At 58.6% G+C, this 17436-nt stretch overlaps 2 protein-coding genes across 2 annotated transcripts; one reads left to right on the top strand and one right to left on the bottom strand.

The window, feature by feature from the left end:
* Window positions 1-205: 205 nt before the first annotated feature.
* On the bottom strand, window positions 206-2119 carry CCR10 (C-C motif chemokine receptor 10). Its single transcript, XM_044250406.1, has 2 exons — window positions 2095-2119; window positions 206-1273 (listed from the first exon to the last, which is right to left on the bottom strand). The coding sequence occupies exons 1-2, from the start codon at window positions 2116-2118 to the stop codon at window positions 206-208; spliced, it is 1092 nt and encodes a 363-aa protein (XP_044106341.1). The 5' UTR covers window position 2119.
* A 685-nt stretch (window positions 2120-2804) lies between these two features.
* On the top strand, window positions 2805-16782 carry CNTNAP1 (contactin associated protein 1). The gene is made up of 24 exons (XM_044247869.1): window positions 2805-3051; window positions 3928-4029; window positions 4123-4316; window positions 4781-4928; window positions 5023-5226; window positions 5847-6031; window positions 6557-6700; window positions 7380-7641; window positions 8672-8821; window positions 9079-9250; window positions 9704-9810; window positions 9953-10072; window positions 10441-10644; window positions 10857-11013; window positions 11097-11224; window positions 11459-11644; window positions 12118-12339; window positions 12596-12835; window positions 13941-14294; window positions 14467-14594; window positions 14997-15090; window positions 15280-15525; window positions 15626-15673; window positions 16159-16782. Exons 1-24 carry the CDS (start codon window positions 2988-2990, stop codon window positions 16473-16475), a joined length of 4176 nt encoding a protein of 1391 aa, XP_044103804.1. The 5' UTR covers window positions 2805-2987; the 3' UTR covers window positions 16476-16782.
* The last annotated feature ends 654 nt before the right edge of the window (window positions 16783-17436 follow it).

Genomic DNA, 17436 nt, shown 5'->3' with positions numbered 1-17436 from the left:
GTTCTGCCCTGCTGCAAATCACTTCCAAGTCGGTGACTCAAAAATAGTAACAGTTGTTGGGTTGCATCTCATTTCCATGTTATCAATTTAATGTGGCAAAGTACAGAAGCAATTCCTTTAGGTCCGTACCTCCTTCTCAGTACCCCCCCTCCCCTTTCCCATTACCCTCCCTGGAATCCCGCGCTCCCCTCCTTGATTCGCAGCCCTAGTCGCCCCAGGAGGAGACACTGTGGGTCTCAGTGGGAGCCGAACAGGAAGAGAGGCGGGGCCGGCGGGGGCAGCGGCCGCGGGGGTGAGGCCCTGGGCTGCAGCTCCCACCCCGCAGCAGCCTCCGCAGGTCCTGGCGGAAGCGCAGGCCCAAAAAGGCGTAGAGCACGGGGTTGAGGCCGCAGCGGGCTAGGGCCAGCCCTCCGGTGACCAGCAGCGCCAGGTCCTTGCGCTTGCTGGCAGGGCAGCTCCGCTCGCGGGCAGCCAGCAGGTCCGCCGTATCGAGGAGCAGGGCGAGGCTGTAGGGCAGCTGCAGCACCACGAAGGCCGCCACCAGGGCCACAACGACGCGCAGCGCACGCCGGCGCTCCGGCCCCCTGGCGGCCAGCAGCGTGCGGCCCAGGAGCGCGTAGCAGGCGGCCATGACGCCCAGCGGCAGCGCGAAGCCCAGGACCACCTGCGCCACGGCGCTTGCCCCCTTCACCGTCTGCGTGAGACCCTCGGGGAAGACGAGCCGGCAGCGCCGCTGGCCTTCCCGCTGCCCGTCCTGGCTGAAAAGGAGAGCAGGCAACGCCAGGAGCAGCGACAGCAGCCACACAATGGCTGAGACCATGTGCGCGCGGCCCGGAGCAGAGGGCCTCGGTCCTGCGGGGAGAGCCCGCGTGATGGCCACGTAGCGGTCGGCGCTGATACAAGCCAGGAAGAGGAAGCCGGCGTGGAAGGAGGCTGAGTAGAGGCCGGAGATGGCACGGCAGGTGGCACTTCCCAGACTCCAGCCCTGCAGAGCCCCTGCTGCAGCGAAGGGCAGGGTTAGGGCCAGCAAAAGGTCGGCCAACGCCAGCTGGAGCAGGTGGGCGGAGGTGGGCGATCGGACAGCCCGACGGGCGGCCAGGTGCGTGGCCAAGACCAGGCCATTGCCAGCCAGACCCAGTGCAGCCACCACCAGGGAGACACTGGGTTGGAAGGCCCTACTGAAGGCCTGGACATCCGCCTTGTAGCAGAGCTCTGGCAACGGTTCTGCGGAGTATGCCTCCTCATCCTCCCCAGAATAGGGGCCCCAGGAGACCTGGGGAGGTCAGAATGAGAGGGACATTATGAGACATCTTCCCACACACCTCCCCCTCCCACACATAACTTCCAAGCTGGGGGCTGCTGTGTACAACAGTACAGAGGGGAGAAGATACAAACTCTTCTCTGAACTCTTCCTAACACACCCTCCAACAGGCCTCGGCTTCCACTGCGCCCCTCCTGTCTCTGCATCCAGCTTTCTGGATGACCTTGACTTTCTGGAGCTCAGTTGCCTAATATACAATGTGGAGATTAGAAATCCGGACCAGCCCAAAGTTGGCAAAGTTGTTTGAAATAAGGGAGATAATGGATGTGAAGCATTTGTGCTCTCCTTAGGTCAGGGTTTCTATTATCAATAAATCTGGAGGTTCCGGTCTGTTTGCAGCGCCCTCTCCTGGAAGAACACCCACATGCAGGCTTTACCTCAGAGCTGGTCCCTCCCTGGACTCCAGGCATGGTGTGGAGAGGGTCGCAAAGTCTTTTCCTTCTCCCCTCCCAACTCCGCCTCTAACCTCCAGTACAGGTGCACTGAACTACTCATGACAGGGGGGATCTCAAGGGTTGGGCCTCAGGTTTCCTGGTCCCTGTTGCAACATCAGACCCCTAGGTTCAGCTCACCATTCCCCTCAGCCCAGTCCCATCCCCCAACTTCAGCCTCACATCACCAGCCCCATCTATCTGGAAGGTCCCAGGTCCCAGATGGCTCCAGATAACCTGGATAGGTCAAAGCATGGCAGAAGCTTGTTACCAGGTGGAGAATCCCATCCCTTTGCCTTACCCTCCCTCTCTATGACCCTTCCCCCCAGCCCCCACTCCCACCTGCTCCGCGGGCTGCGTCCCCATCTCTGGCTACACAGGTTTCTGAGGTATAGCCACTGGGGAGAGAAGTTAAACTAGTGGGACAGGAAGGAAGGGGCGGGGAGAGGGACCAAGAGGGCGGTGGGGATTAGGGTCTGTGGGCTCTCTTTACCAGATTTTCCCATTTCACTCCCTAATTTTTTTTTCTTTCTCTTTCTTTACCCTGCCAGTAGAAAAAGAATGGGTTTGGGCATATCATCATTTGCTAGCTACCTGTGTGATCTCAATTAAGTTTACCTCTTTGAGCCTCAGGCTTTTCATTTGCAAAGTGGAGTAAGGTAAAAATGTCGAATTCACAGGGTTATGAGGGTGCCTAGGATAGGTGCCTGAAGCATAATTTGCCTTCAGAAAATGTTAGATTCTTCTACTTACTCTTCCCTCCATCTCCAGATAGCCAACCCCTACTTTTCTTGGATTTTTCGGGACGCTCCACTGGCATTATCTTCCTTCCCCCACCCCTGTGGCCACAGTCCCTGCCAGCCTCGGGTTATTCAGGGTATTTCCCGGCGGCTGGAGGCTCTCTACCCCCGCCCTTTCGCAGCAGGGCTGAGGCGCGCGCTTGCGCGGGGTCCGGGAAAGCTGCGCGTGCCGGGAGAGAGAGGCTGGGGAAGGGGGAGGTGAGAGGAGAGAGGGTGGGAAGGAGAGAGAGAGCAGCGGATAACCTGGAACGACAGAGAGAGAGAGAAGGGAGAAGGGTTGGGGGAGAGAGAGGATAGAGGGAGGGGTGGGTTAGGAAGAGAGACAGCGATCCGCTGCGAACCCCAGGAGGAGAACTGGGAGCCCGAAGTGGACCTGGAGCCCTAGCCGGAGCCGGGCCCTGGGTGGCGGCCGCCGAGACGCGTCAGCCCTGCACCATGTGTCTTCGGCTCCTCTGCATCCTGCTCGCCGCGGTCTCGGGAGCCCGGGGCTGGGGCTACTGTGAGTGCCGGGCTCAGGTGCAAGCAGGGTGGGACCCGGGAGTCCGAAGCCTGCAGGGCGGGTCCAGCCGCATTGCGGCTAGGTGGTCGCGGGTCCCTTCCCCGGCCGGCGCGCGCTTGCTCCTTTCCATCCTTTTCTGCCTCTCCCCCGCGCTCCGCAATGCAGCTCCGAGGCTGGCGCGCGCTCCCGGGCCGGTGCTGGGCTCCGAGGAGCCGAGGATCCAGTCGGCTCCGGGGAGGGATTTGGGACTGGGATCCAAGCGGGAGCTGGTGCCTGGGCGTGAGGGTTGGGGATAAGGGTGGTACTGGTGATCCCAGCGAGGGATAAGGTTTTTCCAGCATGTGGGGCTGGGCTTGGAGCTGGCCCAGGGGCTAGGATTTGGGGCTGGTGCTGGATTTTAAGGCTGGGATCCAAGCAAGAGTTGGTGACCCTGATTGCTGCGAAGGTTGGACATGGAGCTGGTGATGCTGGTATGACTGGCTGGGTTTGGGACCAAGGCCTGGATTTGGGGTTGGTGAGGGTTGGGGGTGCTGATGAGTGGGATCCATGATAAGGCTGGGGCTGGATTGGTACCTTGGGCTGACTCAGGTTTGAAAGATGCTAAGGTTATGTTTGGGGGAGTACTAAGCCTGGGCTGGTAGGAGGGCAGTCATAGACCTGGGGAAGATCCGGCTTAGGGGTCCCCCCAGAAGAAGAAGGCAGCCCCCCCTGAGTGTGCAGCTGTTGCTGCAGCCCAGGTTGAGTAGATGGCTTAAGTTAGTGCTGGGGTGCCTGCTGGGGAACAGAGAAGGAGGAGCTCCAGTTGCTCAGTGTGCCTGGTGTTTAGAAGGACCTGGGAGGGGCCCCGCGACCAAAATGTCTGTTTCCCCAACCCAGACGGCTGTGACGAGGAGCTGGTCGGTCCTCTGTACGCACGCTCCCTGGGCGCCTCCTCCTACTATGGGCTCTTCACAGCCCCGAGATTTGCCCGGCTGCACGGTGAGCCAGGCGCCGCCCCAAGGTGTGGTGGGGGCCCTGGAGAGTCAGGCATAACAGGAGAGCCAGGGGTAAAAGCCCTTGCCTCTTCTATAGGCATAAGTGGATGGTCTCCCCGAACCGGGGACCCGAATCCTTGGCTCCAGATTGACTTAATGAAGAAGCACCGGATCCGAGCTGTGGCCACCCAGGGCTCATTTAACTCGTGGGACTGGGTCACACGCTACATGCTGCTCTATGGGGACCGAGTGGACAGCTGGACACCATTCTACCAGCAAGGGCACAATGCGGTATTCCAGGCCCCCTGTGCACGCACTTGGAGAACCCCCTCAGTTCTGCAACCTGCTCCTGGGCACTGGCTTGGGGGAGATGAAGGAGGAGGAGATGGGGACATGTGTGAGGAACAGCGGCTTCCAATGTGGGGATTCAGTCCAGAGGGACGGTCCACTCACCGTGGGTGCAAGACTTTCTCAGATGACAGGGTTTCACATACTTTAGGGTCAAATCTGGGAGAGCTTCTTGAATGAGGTGACATCTGAGTTGAGCTCGGAGGAGATAATGGGATGGTGGGAGAGGACACGCTATGCTAGGTCATCTGTTTTTTTAAAGCCACGAGGGTCCAGGAGATCAAGGAGAGTCTGCTTTCTGGAAGCTGATATTGGCTGGATGTGACAACTGCGGGCTGGGCTGGGAGGCTGTGGAGAAATAAAGCAGAAGGTGGAGACCTGATCTCCCCTCTGCCCTTTCTCCTCAGACCTTCTTCGGGAACGTGAACGAGTCGGCGATAGTGCGCCACGACCTGCACTACCACTTCACCGCGCGCTACATCCGCATCGTGCCCTTGGCTTGGAACCCGCGTGGCAAGATCGGCCTGAGGCTCGGCCTCTACGGCTGCCCTTACAGTAAGATTGCGGGATTCGTGAGGGTGGGGGAGGGGGCGGAGGGCTCGGGAATCAGTCTTCCGGGTCCTCGGCCCACCTGCTGGCCTTCGCGTAGAGTCCGACGTGCTCTATTTCGACGGCGATGATGCCATCTCGTACCGCTTCCCGCGAGGGGTCAGCCGGAGTCTGTGGGACGTGTTCGCCTTCAGTTTCAAGACCGAAGAGAAGGACGGGCTCTTGCTGCATGCGGAGGGGGTCCAGGGCGACTACGTGACACTGGAGCTGCAGGGGGCGCACTTGCTGCTGCACATGAGCCTGGGTGAGCTCCACCGTCGCGGGTACGACCCCAGCGGCTTGGCTGCCACGCCCCTCGCGGCCCCGCCTCCGCGAAGCCGCGCCCACTCCGGATCTTGCCATTCCTTACTGTTTGGACCAGCTCGCCTTTTCTGTGCACGGTTTGGCGCTAACAAAACACTGGACTCCGAGTCAGAAGATCCGGATGCCAGTCTCAGCTCCACCTACCAGTGGTGTGACCTTGGACAAGGAACCTCTTCAGTCTGTTTCCTCATAGTGGAAACCTTATATACATTACGTGTACCTATACATACAGGCCAAAGAGTTATTATTTTGTATCTCATTAGCTTTTCATAACAACCATAGAATGAACTAGAAGCAGCTATTGTAAAACAGGGGCCCAGAGGGGTTAAACGACATACCCTAAGTCACATACTCCCCAGTGGGCACCACTCCATCCCAAGCTGAAGATGTCCAATCTCTATATAACCCCTCCCCCCCAGGCTGCCCTGGGCCCTGTGCCAAACCTCTGTGCTCCTGGAAGCTGCTGCACCTGGGGGAGGCCTCTCCAGATTGTAGGTCTCTCTGGGGCCTCTCTGGGGCTCTCCAGATTGTAGGTCTGACCCTGCTCCTCCGTTCCTCCAGGCAGCAGCCCCATCCAGCCCAGGCCCGGTCACACCACTGTGAGCGCTGGTGGCGTCCTCAACGACCAGCACTGGCATTACGTGCGGGTGGACCGATTTGGCCGGTATGCAAACCTTACCCTGGACGGCTATGTACAGCGCTTTGTGCTCAATGGTGACTTTGAGAGGCTGAACTTGGACAATGAGGTGAGCGGAGTGGTTCATTTAGTTGAGTTGGGGTGCTGGGGGGTCCGTAGGGGGACAATGCTCTCCAGTTCCTGAATCTCCTAGCAGCTCTTGGCAAAGCTGTGGTTCACGGGCCTGGGTTGTTGTGGTTCTTGATGTTGTTAGAAGGCAGATTTCCTGGGCACCCCCCCCAAAAACAACTGACATGGGATCTGGAAATCTGGGTTTTGGGGATCAGATGAGATGAGAAAATTGCCCCATTGAATTGCTCAACTCTGTGGCCCTAATCTGCAGATAAAGAATCCCAGACAGGTTAATTGACCTACCCAAGGGCATGCACCCAATCTGTGATGGAGTCAGGGCCAGCACCCAAGCCTGGGGAGGCCCAGCAAGCTTCGAGCTTGAATAGCGATGCTGGGGAAATGTGTATTTCAAGTCTTATATAAAGCCAGGCTGGGAGCCTGGGAAAGCCTGGGGAGGAGGAGAGAGAGGGGCATGAGCTTGTACTCGCATCCAGGGACCCTAACCCCCTTGCCCCGCCCGCAGATGTACATTGGGGGTCTGGTGGGCGCTGCGCAGAAGAATCTCGCTTATCGGCATAATTTCCGAGGCTGCATAGAAAACATAATCTTCAACCGAGTCAACATCGCAGACCTGGCTGTGCGGCGCCATTCGAGGATCACCTTCGAGGCCAGTGGGCAGAGCGTTCAGGGAGGGCAGGACATCAGAGCTGCTTAGAAAGCAAAGAGAATCAGATAAAAGCTGAGGATTCCTCTCTCCCCAGCCAAATGCTCAAGTGGGTGGAGGGCGTCATCACATACTCACAGGAGGTGCAAAGGCCACCCCTCCCTAACCCCCAGCTGAGAAGCTGTGGTCTGGTCTAACCACATCCTCAATTAATGTTTGAGGAAAATAAGATGCAGAGACCGGGAGTGGCTTGGCCAGGGATCACCGAGTTGTACAGTGGTTGAGTCCGATCTTGAACCCAGGTCTGTTTTGGTGTGGTCCCCATCCCCCACCCCACCCCACCCCAGCTCAGCAGCGAGTGTTCTAGTGCCTGCCAGGACGCCAGCCGGAAGTTGCCTCTCCGGGCTGGGAGGAAGGGAAGGAGGGAGCGGCGGCCCATGGAGATGGTGTAAAGAAGTCACAGCCAGCAGAGAGTCCCCCAGGGCCGCTTGGTTGGAGACCCCCTCCACAGCTGGTTATGGTTGTAGGGGGTGGGAATGGTCAGAATGGGAGGTCTCCGCCCGCACGCACCCCGAGGCAGTGCGGGGAGGAAGGTCCGAGACTACTATGGAAACTGAATTCCCCGCGGAGGCAGGCGGCTTCATTCTCTTGGGTGCTGATGGAGCCTCACCTTCATCCTCAGGGTAAGGTGGCCTTCCGTTGCCTGGACCCGGTTCCTCACCCGGTCAACTTCGGAGGGCCTCACAACTTCGTGCAGGTGCCTGGCTTCCCGCGCCGAGGCCGCTTCGCGGTCTCCTTCCGCTTCCGCACCTGGGATCTCACGGGGCTGCTGCTTTTCTCCCGCCTGGGGGACGGGCTGGGCCACGTGGAGCTGATGCTCAGTGAAGGGCAGGTCAACGTGTCCATCGCGCAGACTGGCCGAAAGAAGCTTCAGTTCGCTGCTGGTGAGGGGTGGAAGGTTGCGGGGCGGGGGTGGGAGGTAGGGGAGGAGGAGACCCCAGGAGGCCAGAGAAGGGCCCAGGAGGAACCGGTGTGGGCCAGCACTAGGCCCTGGCTTATTGGAGAGGGGCGGGGGCGGGGCGGCGTGAGCACCGGGGTGGTGGGGGGGGCGGCTTGTGGCTGGGAAGAGCAGGGAGTGGCCAGAGGCTTAGTCAGAGCTGAGGGTCTAAGGGTGCCGGGAAAGGCAGGAAGGCCAAGAGTCCTGGTACCCTCTAGCTCCAGGGAGCTCCAGAAGTGTTTATTACTTGTTTGTAGCTTTGCAGACTCTGCCTCCGCTGCTAGGGTCAGGGAAGATAGTCAAAGATGTCCCCACTCAGTGGGAGCAGTGTAATGGCGGTGGTGGTGCCTGGGGGGGCTCAGTCAGTTCAGTTAGGCATCTGACCCTTGATTTGGGCTCAAGTCTTTATCCCAGGGTGATGAACTCGAGTTCTCTGTTGAACTTCATGCTCTGCAGGGAGTCAGCCTGAGATTCTCTCTCTCTCCCTCTGGACCCCACCCTCCCCCATAGGCACTCTCCACTTTCCTCTCCCTCAAATAAATAAATCTTTCATATATATTATATACCATTTATTTATTTAAAAAAGATTTTATTTATCTATTTGACACACAGAGAGAGATCACAAGTAGGGAGATAGGCAGGCAACGGAGGGGGAAAGCAGGCTCCCTGCTGAGCAGAGAGCCCGATGCAGGGCTTCATCCCAGGACCCTGAGATCAGGACCTGAGTCGATGGCAGAAGCTTAACCCACTGAGCCACCCAGGCACCTCATGTTTTATATACTATTTATATGTTTAATATGTGATGTGTTTTGTATATTGTATATCATACACACATACACACATACACACTAGTGTAATATATAGTGTAATGGAGGGCACATAGGACCGAATGAGGTCACTGCCTCCGGGCTCCAGACACCCTTCTCTCAGAATGTGGTGTTTCCCACACACCCACTCCATCCTTTCCTCCTGCTCAGGGTACCGCCTGAACGATGGCTTTTGGCACGAGGTGAACTTTGCAGCCCAGGAGAACCATGCCGTCATCAGCATCGATGATGTGGAGGGGGCAGAGGTCAGGGTCTCATACCCACTGCTGATCCGCACTGGCACCTCATACTTCTTTGGGGGTAAGTGGGAGCCATCCCGGCCAGACCCCTGTCTCTGGGTGGGAAGGCACCACCAAACTCCCCTCAGATGGGGCTGCCTGGAGAGTTTGGTAGGGATAAATCCCTGTCTCCCCTCTGGAGCCTTGGGGACTGGAAGGTCACTGCCATGTCTCTTGGCCCCCTTCCTTCCTTCATGTCTGGCTTTCCTTTGGCATCTCCCTGGGGGAGGGTCTTTGGGGTCTCCCCTGGGGAGGGCCTCACAGGGGTGGTTGCTCCAGGTTGTCCCAAACCAGCCAGTCGATCGGGCTGCCACTCCAACCAGACGGCGTTCCATGGCTGCATGGAGCTGCTCAAGGTGGACGGTCAGCTGGTCAACCTGACTCTGGTGGAGGGCCGGCGGCTCGGATACTATGCTGAGGTCCTCTTTGACACATGTGGCATCACTGATAGGTATCCGGAAGCCCCTTTCCCTTCAAGAGGCGACCCCTCCAAAGCCCTCTTTGGTGGTCTCCTGATGGGATTGGCCTTTCTCAATAATCTCCCCCCTCCCGCTCCCAGCTCCTCCGTGTCCCACCTGGAGAGGATTCCTCCTTGGCCTCTCGTCTCACCCTCTCGTCCTTCTTTACCTAGCTCTTCCATTAAAGCGACACGCGCGCAGAATGGAAACGAAGCCTCTGCTCTTGGTCCTAAAGGGTTTTCTTCTGTTGGGGGGGGAGAGGGAGAGGGCGGGTACACAGTAGTCCTTGAGCCCTGAGGCCTGCCTTAATGTGCCAGCACTTAGGCTTAAACCTGGCTTGTTCCTCAGGGCCCTGGTGCTCTCAGGAGCCGGAATTGAAGCCTGTAGGGATCAGACCCCACGCTCACAGTAAGGCGCCTTCCCTTGGTGCTGACCCTCTTCTGTAGGTGTAGCCCTAACATGTGTGAGCATGATGGACGCTGCTACCAGTCCTGGGATGACTTCATCTGCTACTGTGAACTGACAGGCTACAAGGGGGAGACCTGTCACCAACGTAAGCCGGCTGGGGGTGGTGGCCGCTCAGGGGCAGGGAGGCCAGGAGGTTGCTGGGGATCATGAGGCTGCTGGAGCCGGTAGGACTGGCCTTCCTCGCCCTCTGACCCCATAACTGCTTTCTCCACCCCACAACCTACCAGCTCTGTATAAGGAATCTTGTGAGGCTTATCGGCTCAGTGGGAAAACTTCTGGAAACTTCACCATTGATCCTGATGGCAGTGGCCCTCTGAAGCCATTTGTAGTGTACTGTGATATCCGAGGTAAGTGACTCTGATGGGTGGTGAAGGGGCAGCTGACAAGGCTGTGAGGGGGTGTGGGGGAAACAGGGGATTGAAGGGGGGGCAGGGGCTAGCAAGACTGAACTGTGGTGTTGGGGAGTAAAGGGGTAGAGGGAAAGGGGACACTCAGGAATTTGTAATCTAGCCTTGCAGATAAATTCTAGCTTCCTGATCCAGTCCAGCCATCATATCTAGCCTCAACAATGTCGAGGGCCCAGAGCTAGGCTGGAACGGAGCTGCTTGGCCACCTTTATTGGCTCTGAGGAGCAGGAGTGGTGGTGGACATGGGCAGGGAGATGGGTAGAGAATGGCCATCTTGAGCCAAAACTCTGTCTCTTCCACTCACCCAGAGAACCGGGCATGGACAGTTGTGCGGCATGACAGGCTGTGGACAACTCGGGTGACAGGTTCTAGCATGGAGCGGCCGTTCCTGGGGGCCATCCAGTACTGGAATGCCTCCTGGGAGGAAGTCAGCGCCCTGGCCAATGCTTCCCAGCACTGTGAACAGTGGATTGAGTTCTCCTGCTACAATTCCCGGCTGCTCAACACTGCTGGTGAGGGCCTAGGCTGCCGTGGGCAGGGTGCAGAGCTGGAGGAGCGCCCTGGTTGGTGGGGTGGGGTGGGGGGTGTGGGAGGAAGGAACCAGAGAGGTCAGCTGGAGTTCTTGAACACTCGAGCAAGGATCTGGGCTGGTTGGAAAGGGGAGAGAGGAGCCCATGGGCTAATGGAGGGATGGGACCTCTAATGGCCCCCACGTCTTCCCCAGGAGGCTACCCCTACAGCTTCTGGATTGGGCGAAATGAGGAGCAGCACTTCTACTGGGGAGGCTCGCAGCCTGGGATCCAGCGCTGTGCCTGTGGTCTGGACCGGAGCTGCGTGGACCCCGCTCTGCATTGTAACTGTGATGCCGACCAGCCCCAGTGGTGAGGGGCCGAGGGCCAGGGTGCTCAGGATTCCAGGGGCAGCGGAGCAGCAGGGGCTGAACCACTGCGTCCTGCCCCCACAGGAGAACCGACAAGGGACTGCTGACCTTTGTGGACCATTTGCCTGTCACTCAGGTGGTGGTGGGGGACACGAACCGCTCCAATTCCGAGGCCCAGTTCTTCCTGAGGCCTCTGCGCTGCTATGGCGATCGTGAGTGGCAGAACCCTTTTGTGTGCCCTCCCCAGGGTTGGCTCTCCAGTTTCTGAAATTTAGACCACCTGACCCACTGCAGGTCTCTAGGACATCCTACCAGCCACCCAGCTCCTGCCGGGATGGGACCCCTTTAACCGTTCTCCTTGCCCCATCTTCCCCCACCCCACTGGGGGCTCCCTTATTTCTCCACCCTCTGACCTCCCTGACCAGGCTTTCCTCCTGGTTTTGCAGGAAACTCCTGGAACACCATCTCCTTCCACACTGGGGCTGCCCTGCGCTTTCCCCCGATCCGTGCCAACCACAGCCTTGATGTCTCCTTCTACTTCAGGACCTCGGCTCCCTCGGGAGTCTTCCTAGAGAATATGGGGGGCCCTTACTGCCAGTGGCGCCGGCCTTACGTGCGGGTGGAACTCAACAGTGAGCAGGCAGACGCTGGGAGGGACATGGGCTGGACAGAGATCTCTTGGGGGAGGTGGGGTAGGCAGAGGTTGGGGGAAGAGACAAAGGCAGGTGCCAGCATGGAAAGGGCTTTAGAGAACGGTAGGTTCTAGAGCCGGGTCTGTCTTGGTAGCAGCTTTGTGAACTTGGGCACTCGCTTCAGCGATCTGGGCCTCAGGCCCCTCACCTTTGAGAAGGCACTTGGACTCCTGAGGTGTTTTCTGCCTGACCAGTTCTAACCTCAGCAGTGGGGCTGGGAGGCTGCCTCCGGGGATCTGCAAATTTGGGAGAGACCAGGAGTGCGACGTTTTAAGGAGTTTATGGGTTTTGTCCCAGGCTGAGGAAAACTAGAGGGACATTCAAGGAACTCCGAGGAGTGAGGAGGAGAGGTTGTATGGAGTGAGGAACCTGTGGGGTCTGACTCCTTTCTCCCCAACCCCTGCGTTGTCCAGCCTCCCGGGACGTGGTCTTTGCCTTCGATGTGGGGAATGGGGATGAGAACCTGACAGTACACTCGGATGACTTTGAATTCAACGACGATGAGTGGCACCTGGTCCGGGCGGAAATCAACGTGAAGCAGGCCCGGCTCCGTGTGGACCACCGGCCCTGGGTGCTGCGGCCCATGCCCCTGCAGACCTACATCTGGCTGGAGTATGACCAGCCCCTTTACGTCGGTGAGCAGCCGCCCTGCGCCGGGTCTGAGGCCTCCTGCCCCTTCCCACCCTCTCACCGCGGCTCTCCTTGCTTCCAGGAGCCCCGTGTCTGAGGTCCCGACGCCCTCTGCTGCGGAGTGGGCCAAGAGCTCACCTCTCCTGTCTAGGCCATGGATTTTATTCCATGCTCTCACCCCCCTTGGCTCCCTTCCCAGCCCCAATACTTACCCCTGCCTCTGGCTCTACACCCATTTCTTGACCTGCCCGCCCTTCCCAGGATCTGCAGAGCTAAAGAGGCGCCCCTTCGTGGGTTGCCTGAGGGCGATGCGTCTGAACGGAGTAACTCTGAACCTGGAGGGCCGTGCCAATGCCTCGGAGGGTACCTCACCCAACTGCACAGGCCATTGCGCCCACCCCCGGTTCCCCTGTTTCCACGGAGGCCGCTGTGTGGAGCGCTACAGCTACTACACGTGTGACTGTGACCTCACGGCGTTTGATGGGCCATACTGCAACCATGGTCAGTGCAGATGGGAGACCCAGGAGCCACAGGGCGCAGAGGGGTATTGGGAGGGCAAGGGAAGGATTGTGGGTGCAGGGTCAGCACCAGGGAAAACTAGAGTTGTCCCTGGCTTCCTGAGCTCTGAGCTGGGACCGTCTCTGAGCCAGGACTGCTAACGATGATGGGCGACACCAAGCCATAAAGAGAGGCGAGGAGGGGTTGATGCAGCTGGCTGGTACTGAAAGAACTCAAAAGCATCTGCCAGATAACTTCCCCATCTTCCCACTGTCACCAAGATATCACAGGTTCCCCCACCCCCTTGCAAGCATACCCAGCTCAGGTGGTGCAGTGCGCTCCCCTGCCATTTCCTAGTTGATAATCGCTGAGCTCCTAAACAGGGGTCTACAGCCTGGTTCTTGGTTAAGGCAAGCCTTGACATTCACCTTAGCAAGATTCTGCACGTGCACGCAGACCACATCCTTCCTAAGGCTGGTCTAGGAGGAAGCACGTGCAGGAGCGTTCATGGTGGGAGAAGTCTCCTGGAGGAGGGATTTGCAGGGACGCAGGGACCAGCAGAGGACCTTGGGTCTTGGTTTGGGGGTGAGTAGTGGAGAGTGTACCAGAGAGGATCATGATACTTCGATTCTTTTTTTTTTTAGATTCTATTTATTTATTTGCGAGAGGGAGCACGAGCAAGGGGAGGGGCAGAGGGAGAAACAGACTCCCTATTAAGCAGGGAGCCCGACACAGGCTCGATCTTGGGACCCTGGGAGCATGACCTGAGCCCAAAGCAGACGCTTACTTGAGCCACCCAGGCATCCCCATGATATCTCTATTCTAACCATGGCTCTCTGCATACGGCATATCCTTATGGAAGTCACTAGCCACTTCTGAGACTCGGTTTCCCCCATCTGTAAAAGGCACAGGTCGTATTGGATGATCTTTTCCATTTCTCATGGTTTTAAGACTCCTTTCTGGGACCTAGAGGCTCCAGGGGATCTGACAGTGAGTGAAGGCAGGCTGTGATAGTGGCAGGACATGAGGCGGAGGTCCAGGGTGGGTGGTGACCTACAATGTCTGAAGCCAGGAGCAGCAGCGCTGATCCCCCTCCATGTGCCCTCAGATATCGGCGGATTTTTCGAGCCGGGCACCTGGATGCGCTACAACCTGCAGTCGGCTCTGCGCTCAGCAGCCCGGGAGTTCTCACACATGCTGAGCCGCCCAGTGCCAGGCTATGAACCAGGTTATGTCCCTGGCTATGACACTCCGGGCTACGTGCCCGGCTACCACGGGCCCGGGTATCGCCTGCCTGAGTACCCCCGGCCTGGCCGGCCGGTGCCCGGGTACCGAGGGCCAGTCTACAATGTCACTGGAGAGGAGGTGTCCTTCAGCTTCAGCACGGACTCCGCCCCTGCGGTCCTGCTCTATGTCAGCTCCTTCGTGCGTGACTACATGGCCGTGCTGATCAAGGAAGATGGTAAGGTCCCACGGGGCCCCCAGCCCCAGCTTCCTGCAGGGCGCCCTTCACTGTCGCAGCTGCTGGTCCACTGACACAACCCCCCACCCCAGACCCGGAGCTCTCCCAAGAGGGGGCTGTGGCTACTGAGTGGACACGCCCTTTCTCCCCCTGCCCCACCCCCATCCCGCAGGGACCCTGCAGCTGCGGTACCAGCTGGGCACCAGCCCCTACGTGTACCAGCTGACCACGAGGCCAGTCACGGACGGCCAGCCGCACAGCGTCAACATCACCCGTGTCTACCGCAACCTCTTCATCCAGGTGCACGGAGGGACAGGGACCCCCTCAGGACGCACCCAGGCAGTGGTCTCAGGGACGTGTCCAATAGCACAGGGAGAGTGCATCCCAGTTTACAGAGGAGTCTCATGGGTCTTGCGTGTTGCTCTGGGAGGTCATCTGGGGAGGCAGATGTTCTCATGTCTGTTCCGTAAGGCAGGGAACGGGCTGGGGCGTCTCGGGGTTCCCCACCGAGGCAGGCCACCAGCAGCTGCCACGACAGGGCTCAGAACGAGGCTGCCAGGTTGTTCACAGCGAATCCTTCAGTGGATGGCTGTCCACCTGCGGCTGAGCGAGGGCTCCCCAGGAGTACGGGAGTCCCCGTGTGGGCCTGGCTTGGTCAGCCTCTGCTTCTCCCTCCCTCCGCACCTCTCCCCTGCCCCTCAGGTGGACTACTTCCCACTGACGGAGCAGAAGTTTTCGCTGTTGGTGGACAGCCAGCTGGACTCACCCAAGGCCTTGTATTTGGGGCGTGTTATGGGTGAGCTGAGGGTGCCAGCATGTTTGGGGCAAGGAGCAGAGGGGTGGAGGCGCAAGGGAGCCCTGGATGATGAGGGAGCCTGGGGGCTGCGAAGGCAGCAGTAAGGAGGGGCCGGAAACCCGCTGGTGGTGAGTGGGGCAAGGCTGGGGGGGCCCAGCCCCTCTCCCTCTGGGCCTGCCTCTCCCTCAGAGACCGGCGTCATCGACCCAGAGATCCAGCGCTACAACACCCCGGGGTTTTCGGGGTGCCTGTCTGGAGTTCGATTCAACAACGTGGCTCCCCTCAAGACCCACTTCCGGGCCCCTCGGCCCATGACAGCTGAGCTGGCCGAGGCCCTCCGCGTTCAGGGGGAGCTGTCCGAATCTAACTGCGGAGCCATGCCGCGCCTTGTCGCAGAGGTGCCGCCCGAGCTGGACCCCTGGTATCTGCCCCCAGGTGGGTCTGGGGGACACACAGAGGAGGGAGGGTCGACAGGGAAGGGCAGCGGTTCTTAACACAGAGGAGGCTTCGCCTCACCAGTGCTTTTCCCCTCCAGACTTCCCGTACTACCACGATGAGGGATGGGTTGCCATACTTCTCGGCTGTAAGTAACAGGAGCACTACCTTGACCTCATTCTACCCCCGGTGGGCATTCTCTCCCTGTCCGGGACCCCCGGGCTGAGGGCGGCGAAGGCATAAGTCGTGGGGGCACACACACGGATGAGCCAGGCTGTGTGGATGGCGGCAGAGAAGCGAGCTGCCGAGTTCTCCGTTGTCTGAGGACACCGTGGACTCTGAACTGAACAATTAAAATGGGGCTCTAGCAAAGGGATGAGGAGAAAGAGGGTGCAGCAGTTTCTAGAGAGGTGAGAAACTGGGGTAAGCCCAGGGGCGTGGAAAGAGAATACGGGAAACCGAAGACAGCAGCAGGGTGAGCCCGGAACTTAGACCTGCAAGACATTTGGGACTGGCTTGACACGTGCGAACTGCGGACGGCCACGCACGTACCCTTTTGGCCAAAAGCGTCCATGTGTGTCTGCGGAGAAAACCCCAAGATTGGCCCTGAACTCTTCCTTTTTTCCCTTGCAGTTTTGGTGGCCTTCCTGCTGCTGGGGCTGGTGGGGATGTTGGTGCTCTTTTATCTGCAAAATCATCGCTACAAGGGCTCCTACCACACCAATGAGCCCAAGGCCACCCATGATTACCACCCTGGCAGCAAACCTCCCCTCCCTGCCTCAGGCACTGCCCCGGTCCCAGCCCCTACGGCAGCTTCCACCCCAGCCCCAGCCCCAGCCCCAGCCCCAGCCCCAACCCCAGCTTCAGCCCCAGCCCCAGCCCCAGCCCCAGCCCCTGGCCCCCGGGACCAAAATCTCCCCCAGATCCTGGAGGAGTCCAGGTCTGAGTGAATCAGGAGAAGGGCTCTAGGGACCAAGTCCATCTCCTCTGAATCCCCCAATCCCCACCTCTCCCCACCCTGTCAGGGATATTTGGCTCCTCTTAGCTGGTTCCGCTCACGCAGAGGAGGCCGCGCTACAGATGGGACCAAAGGGAGTGGCCAGCCTCACTGCCTAAACCAATGCCCTCCCCGTCCCCATTTCCCCAGGCTCCTGGTTGTTTGCCTGCCCCGAAGGAGAAGCTCCGTGGGGTTGAGACAGGCCCCCTCTGCCATCCCTGTCCCAGCTGCTGCCAGGGATTAACAACAGAGTGCAAGGGAGATTAACTGCTTCCCTTCAAATATTCAATCTCAGCAGGGACAGATGTGTGGGATTGCAGGGATGCACAGGGCATGGGGGGAGGAGGCTGCTAAATCCTATCCCCTAGCCTCCCCCCTGCCCTGCAGAACGTCTTCCATCTGCTTCCACTCAGTTGGGGGTTAGGGAAGACTTCGTTGCTGTTCCCCACCTTCTCATTTTTGTTTTGTACAGAGACCAAGAAGCCTCGCTTTTAGCACCTTAGTACCTCCGCTGCTTCACATGCTTTAGCCAAAGCCATAAAAAACAACTTGCAATGTAGAGAGAAAAATGCAGACACACCGACTAGCCAGCCCTCTGTTCTTCCTCCCTCTCCCAAGATATGCAATAGCCTTGGTGCCTGTCCAAAGGCTTGGCCCCCTCTCCAGTGCATGAGGAGTCTTCTTTCCTCCGCTCAGAGATGCTGCTTTGTTTGCCCAGGAGGTCATATTCTTTATATATATTTTTTGTTGCAAAGTCTCTCTCCAGAGAAACTCTATATATTACTCTAATTTTTTAATTATCAGTTTATATATAAAAGAAAAATCAATTGACTGTCCTGTGCTGTGCCCACGGTCTGTAGTTTTTGCTTCTCCTGTGTTGGAAGTCTTGTGAGGTCTGCTGGCCACTCACCCAG

Source organism: Neovison vison, chromosome 5 (genome assembly GCF_020171115.1).
Source record: "Neovison vison isolate M4711 chromosome 5, ASM_NN_V1, whole genome shotgun sequence".
NCBI classification, from domain to species: Eukaryota; Metazoa; Chordata; class Mammalia; order Carnivora; family Mustelidae; genus Neogale; species Neogale vison.
This window is presented reverse-complemented; position numbering and strand designations above follow the sequence as displayed.

Excerpts from the sequence above, each read along its gene's own strand:
- CNTNAP1 (XM_044247869.1), top strand. The coding sequence starts at position 2,988 with ATGTGTCTTCGGCTCCTCTGCATCCTGCTCGCCGCGGTCTCGGGAGCC. Across the intron at positions 8,822-9,078 it reads CACCTCATACTTCTTTGGGG|GTTGTCCCAAACCAGCCAGT; the intron begins GTAAGTGGGAGC and ends TGGTTGCTCCAG. Across the intron at positions 12,836-13,940 it reads TGGGCCATACTGCAACCATG|ATATCGGCGGATTTTTCGAG; the intron begins GTCAGTGCAGAT and ends ATGTGCCCTCAG.
- CCR10 (XM_044250406.1), bottom strand. The coding sequence starts at position 2,118 with ATGGGGACGCAGCCCGCGGAGCAG. Across the intron at positions 1,274-2,094 it reads GGACGCAGCCCGCGGAGCAG|GTCTCCTGGGGCCCCTATTC; the intron begins GTGGGAGTGGGG and ends TGACCTCCCCAG.